General features: G+C 44.8%; 1 protein-coding gene across 1 annotated transcript; it reads left to right on the top strand.

The window, feature by feature from the left end:
- The first annotated feature begins 918 nt into the window (after positions 1-918).
- LOC108719818 (gamma-crystallin N) lies at positions 919-5,183 on the top strand. Its single transcript, XM_018269003.2, has 4 exons — positions 919-1,026; positions 3,027-3,275; positions 4,258-4,403; positions 4,976-5,183. Exons 1-4 carry the CDS (start codon positions 1,006-1,008, stop codon positions 5,109-5,111), a joined length of 552 nt encoding a protein of 183 aa, XP_018124492.2. The 5' UTR covers positions 919-1,005; the 3' UTR covers positions 5,112-5,183.
- Positions 5,184-6,359: the final 1,176 nt, after the last annotated feature.

The following is a 6,359-nucleotide window of genomic DNA, read 5'->3' as shown; positions in this document are numbered from 1 at the left end:
TACCTGATTCTGTACATTAAAGGGATACTGTCATGGGAAATTTTTTTTTTTCAAAATGAATCAGTTAATAGTGCTGCTCCAGCAGAATTCTGCACTGAAATCCATTTCTCAAAAGAGCAAACAGATTTTTTTATATTCAATTTTGAAATCTGACATGGGGCTAGACATATTGTCAATTTCCCAACTGCCCCTGGTCATGTGACTTGTGCTCTGATAAACTTCAATCACTCTTTACTGCTGTACTGCAAGTTGCAGTGATATCACCCCCTCCCTTTCCCCCCCCCAGCAGCCAAACAAAAGAACAATGGGAAGGTAACCAGATAACAGCTCCCTAACACAAGATAACAGCTGCCTGGTAGATCTAAGAACAACACTCAATAGTAAAAACCCATGTCCCACTGAGACACATTCAGTTACATTGAGAAGGAAAAACAGCAGCCTGCCAGAAAGCATTTCTCTCCTAAAGTGCAGGCACAAGTCACATGACCAGGGGCAGCTGGGAAATTGACAACATGTCTAGCCCCATGTCAGATTTCAAAATTGAATATAAAAAAATCTGTTTGCTCTTTTGAAAAATGGATTTCAGTGCAGAAGCAGCACTATTAACTGATTCATTTTGAAAAAAAAAAAATGTTTTTCCCATGACAGTATCCCTTCAAAAAACCCTCCCATGGTTCTACCACTGACTCCCTTAGGTACAATTCCCTTGAGCAGAGAAGTGGCTGATACAAATAGAGCCTCCCTTGTCAGCCAAATTCCTGACGTGCGGATCTTTTGTTTTAGGTCCAACCTTTTATGAAAAGCCCCGGATCAGCAGTGCCAGATACAGCGCGTTTCGCCGACCCAGCAGAAATGTTAAACCCCCCTATAGCTGCTTCATTGTCCCTCCGGCCTCGCGAGAGCAGCCCCTGTCTCAACTGTCATATATATGGCGGCATCCAAGTTTTCTCCCCTGTCACTTTAGTTGGATCCTGGTTTGGCTTGGCCTCTGTCCAGCAGGAAAACATGTCTCAGTATTCAGGAAAGGTAAGTACTACTCTTTAGAACTGGACCCCGGACAGGCCTGACCCTAGAAAGATAACGTCAAGGTGATATCATGATCTGGTATAGATCTATAGAGGAACTAGAAATTATTACTAGACCATGTAACTATATAATGCTCACATAGAGACTGCCTAATCATTCAGTGGTATAGGCTGTCCCTATGTACGCTTTAAAACCGCCAGTCATAGGAGGGGAAGCTGGCAGCTAATGACATGATAGAGAGTGCCATGTAACCATGCCTCCATAGGTCTCCACATTAATTCTGGGATAAATGACTCCCTACTATTAAAACTTTAGTATAGGTGCTACCAAGAGAGGTACTAATGGATTCATTGGCTGGCCTTCAAAATAATGTGAATATCTGTGATTATTCAGTGGTTGGACATCCTATTGGACTGTCATGTAATGATGGGCAAATTTATTTGGCAGGCGCGAATTTCCGCACTTCGGCGGCGACAATTCCAACAACGCCGACAATTAAACCCAAATCATTGACTCTAATGCGCGTTGGAATTGTCGGCGGCGTCGGAGTTGTCACCGTTTTGCAAATTTTTTGACGTTTCGAGAATTTTTACTTTTGCAAAGTAAAACGGGACAAATTCCCCATCACTAATTCGTCCAAATTCGCCCTACTATTATTATAACTGCTATTCCCCACTCCTACTTACATCCAGTTTTCTGTTGGGCCCTGGGCCCCTATTTGAACCCCTTACAGCTCTACTTAGAAATGATATATTTCAGTATATTTTCCTGCTCTATCAATGTCAGTTTATGGTGGAAGCTGCAGGGTCTCTGTGAGTCATACTCAATTGAAAACAGTTTCTGGGAACATGACGAAGCAGAAGCATTTTATTACACAGATATATTTTGTGCTCCGAGTTCAGCTGAATCAGTGAGTTCTGACTCAGTAGTTTAATTGCAGCAGGCACCGGAGAGAGTTATAATATCCCCCCATGGGCCAGTCATTAAAACCTTCACATTACAGAAGGGGTACCAAATCTTAAACTGCTCTCTTATGCAATTCCTCATCTGGTTTGCTATGCATGCTGGGAAATGGGGTTTCCCTACAGCAGTGATCCCCAACCAGTAGCTCGTGAGCAACATGTTGCTCTCCGACCCCTTGTATGTTGCTCTCAGGGTCCTCAAAGAAGGGGCTTATTTTTGAATTTCAAGCTTAACATGACGTTTTAATTGCATAAAAACTAATTACAGTCCCAAGTAGAGCTTCTTGTAGGCTGCCAGTCCACATAGAGGCTACCAAATAGCTAATCACAGCCCTTGTTTGGCACCCCAAGGGACTTTTTTCATGCTTTTGTTGCTCCCCAACTCTTTTTACATTTGAATGTGGCTCACAGGTTAAAAAGGTTGGGGACCCCTGCCCTACAGTCAGGGGAACTTTTTGATAGTCCCTTGCTCTTATTCCTTTATGAAATCCCTTCACACAAACTGTGAGAATTCTGGCTTGTCCTTATACGTGTTTGTATTGAATATCTTCATAGGGCATAGGGGTCCCCTGGATAAGCTCCCAATAAGGTTCCATGTAAATCACCTGCTCATTCAAGATGTCTCAGTATTCGGGTGCTTTTGGCCTCATCACCCTGAAACAACTGAACAGGTTCTACATCCATGAGGTGATAAAAACGCAACTTAAAAGTCAATCTAAAGACTAAAAATTAATATTTATAGAAATATTGGGCTTACTTTACCAGCTCAGAGATTCAGCAGCCCTGCAACCCTAACCCTATAGCAATGATGATCTAGGCCTTTATTGTTGTCCCCCAGCAGCTCGCCATCTTGGATCTTACTAGGCCATTTTTTGAGTCGGTGAAACTGCACATGCTCAGTGGGCTCTAGGCTGCTGTTGAGAAGCTAAAGGGATGGGAACTTTAGAAGAAAGATCTGTAGTAGAACTCAGTTAAGTTTAATTAGTAACCTTCTTTTCCATCATCTATCAAACTGATCATTTCTCTTTTATCTTTCAGATCATTTTCTATGAAGGCAAATGTTTCACAGGGAGGAAGCTGGAGGTGTTCGGAGACTGTGACAACTTCCAGGACCGGGGCTTCATGAACCGAGTGAACTCTATCCGGGTGGAGACCGGCGCCTGGATCTGCTACGACCATCCTGACTTTAAGGGGCAACAGTACATCCTGGAGCGAGGGGAGTACCCAGATCTCCACCGGTGGAATGGGCACAATGACCACATGGGATCCTGCAGGCCTGTTAGAATGGTTTGTATCATACTGGCTCTTCTTGTTCCCCTCAGGCTTGTTACTGGCTGCTACTAGGCAAGAAAGCTCCAGGAATGTACCCCAAAACACTGACATAAAAGACTTGGGTGTTTCTGCCATGTGCAATGGTGCTATGCTCTCCTACACTAAAGGAGTTTTCTCCCATAGAGAAGCTGCTGAGAGGCATGGCCCATACGGCCCACAAGGCCCTGCCTCCGAGGAAGGAGCCAAATAGGAAGTTCAATTCATTTAGTGTAGGACAGCAGAGCACCAACCTACATTAGCCACACACCACTTACTAGAGTATGAAGCCTGGAAGGCTGGTAGTAGAGACTCTAGTGCTTCAAGAATAGGGTTAGGGTAGAGGCAAAATTTAACTGGAACTAACCCCTGGTCCGGGGGGGGATTAGTTTAGGACAGGGCTCCCCAACCTTTTTTACCCATGAGTAACATTCAGATTTAAAAAGATTTGGGGAGCAACACAAGCACGAAGAATGTTCCTGGGTGGTGCCAAATAAGGGTTGTGATTGGCTATTGGTAGCTCTATGTGGACTGGCAGCCTACAGGTGGGTCTGTTTGGCAGAACATCTGGTTTTTAAGCAACAAAAACTTGCCTCCAAGTCTGGAATTCAAAAATAAGCCCCTGCTTTGAGGCCACTGGGAGCAACATCCAAGGGGTTGGAGAGCAACATGTTACTCACGAGCTACTGGTTGGGGATCACCGGTTTAGGATATGGTTTAACATTTGGTACATAATGTATGTTTTCACAATTGTTATATAGTTGGGGGGATGCTGGGTCTGCTGGGAGGACACAGGTTGGATATACTTGATTTACCCAAAAAGACAGGGTCTACATCCCTCATCGTCTCTAATTCCAGCTGTGATTGCATCATTGGGAGTTGATGATTGGCACTCTGATGGTTGGTGGTGATTCATTTTGTAGCCCTTCAAGTAACTCTGGGTTTCATTTGTTTCCACCAGCACGGTGAGAGATACAGGCTGGAGTTGTTCGAGGGTTGCAACTTCACTGGCCAGTGTATGGAGTTCCACGAGGACTGTCCCTACCTGCAGGGACGCGGCTGGAACAAAAACTGTGTAAATGCCTGCAAAGTCTATGGAGATGGAGCGTAAGTACCGCACAGTAGCACAAAGCAGAAATAAAATGGAATTGGTACTATTGCCAGCATGATACCCCAGGGTGAAACTATCTGGTCTATAGTACCTACCTGGCCTAATGCAGAGCAATTCCACTCTTGCAGAACCAATGTGAGCAATGGTAGGAGCAGTAGTAGTAATTATGCAACAGTTGTCTCCATTATTTTACTACAGTTCAATGGCCAATTCCCAGCATTCACTTGTATCTCTTGTATGGTCCTGTTGTTCTGCCTCCTTGCAGTGACACTGATAACTAGCAGCCAACCAATTGGCTGTGATTCTGTTCCTGACAGCAAGCTGAATGGGCGTGACACTGTTGCTTGCAGCCAGCCAATTGGCTGTGCTTCTGTTCTTGAAAGATAGCTAATTGGCTAAGACACTGTTGCAAAGAGCCAGCCAATTTAAACAGACTTTCCTCCAATTTACAAGTTTTAAGAAGGAGGTTTGAAAGGGGAAGGAAAGCTTCAGAAAAACCAGAACTAATTATGAATCTAGATATTTGATTATTTCCATATTTCTTACCTTTTCTTCACGTTGGTTTCAGCTGGATGCTGTACGAGGAGCCTAACTACCGCGGGCGCATGTACATCGTGGAAAGGGGCGATTACCGCAGCTTTAATGAGTGGCAGAGCCAGAACGCAAACATTCAGTCCGTCAGACGGGTAGTTAATTATTTCTAAGCAATGTGAACCCTGCACACCCCGATTTTTACCTCATCTGGCTGAAAAAGTCCAATAAATTCTAAAACTGTGTCCCGGCTCCTGTTCTTGTACCGTCATTTGCGTCTCCGACATCAAGGCCATGATTTACCTGCTGCCCCCATAATCCAATCAGGCATTTAACCCTGTGGCTGCTGGGGGCCCAGGAGGTAAATGTATATATATATATATATATATATGTATAAGGATCCTTGATAAAGGACTTAAGAAATGTGCTGTAGTGATGTGCGAGTCGAGAATTTCTTGACCCCCACCCGACCCTAACCCGCCCGCTCCCTACCCGCATCCGACCCGGGCCCGCTGCTCCCCTTTATTTATAGACCCGCGCCCGGCCCGCAGTGACGTCACAAAAGGAGCGGGGCAGGTGGAAGTCTATAAATTCTGGCGCCGGAAGCCGGCAGTACTAGGTCGCGGGCGGGAGAGAGCAGGAGAAGAGCTCGACCCGCACCCCCCAGCGCGACCCACGCATTTTGTTCAGGGGTCGGCCCGAACCCGCCCGACCCGCCGGCCTCCCCGCACGACACTAGTGTACTGGTCCCTCTTAAACAGTTATGTATATGTATAATTGACCAAGCACTCATCAAGTGGAAATCTCATTCTAAGAGTTTAGTGGTGTGGCCCTAAAATGATGTTGGTGTGAGTCTCAGTAACTCCTAGTTCCACTGCTGAGCCCAAGTTACTAAGCTAACCCCCTGCACGTGCGCTGCATGAATATCACAACAGTCTGGGCACAGTGGTTATGTTGCCAATGCAAGACTTTAAAGTGTTAATTCACAGTAATTCGCCGCCTAAGGGAAAATGCAGAACCCTCTAATAATTACTCATTTACTTCTAATATCCTTATAATTTACAGTAGGGGGTACATTATCCCTTATAATACATGAGTGATACTCACAGTTCCCTGTATAACTCAGCCTGCAGCCTTGTGCCTTTATATGGTCACAGAACCCCTCAGTGACTACTAATATCCTTATCATTTACAGTAGGGGGTACATTATCCCTTATAATACATGAGTGACACTCAGAGTTCCCATTATAACTTATCCTGCAGCCTTGTGCCTTTATATGGTCACAGAACCCCCAATTACAGAACATTTGTTTGTGTTTGGGGTGATTGTTCTGCTGATATTGTGTATCCATGTGATATTTATACAGCAATTCTTTTATTATATGCTGTGTTGATTTATAGCAGGATACAGATCCAAAGGA

The sequence above is a fragment of the Xenopus laevis genome, chromosome 6S (assembly GCF_017654675.1).
Source record: "Xenopus laevis strain J_2021 chromosome 6S, Xenopus_laevis_v10.1, whole genome shotgun sequence".
NCBI classification, from domain to species: Eukaryota; Metazoa; Chordata; class Amphibia; order Anura; family Pipidae; genus Xenopus; species Xenopus laevis.
The sequence above is the reverse complement of the archived record's forward strand: the minus strand, read 5'-3'. Positions and strand labels throughout refer to the sequence as shown.

What these genes read in the sequence shown, in the direction of transcription:
- LOC108719818 (XM_018269003.2), top strand. Translation starts at nt 1,006, where the DNA reads ATGTCTCAGTATTCAGGAAAG. An exon ending in TGTCTCAGTATTCAGGAAAG is followed by an intron (nt 1,027 to 3,026) that starts GTAAGTACTACT and finishes TTTATCTTTCAG; the next exon opens with ATCATTTTCTATGAAGGCAA. An exon ending in AAAGTCTATGGAGATGGAGC is followed by an intron (nt 4,404 to 4,975) that starts GTAAGTACCGCA and finishes CGTTGGTTTCAG; the next exon opens with CTGGATGCTGTACGAGGAGC.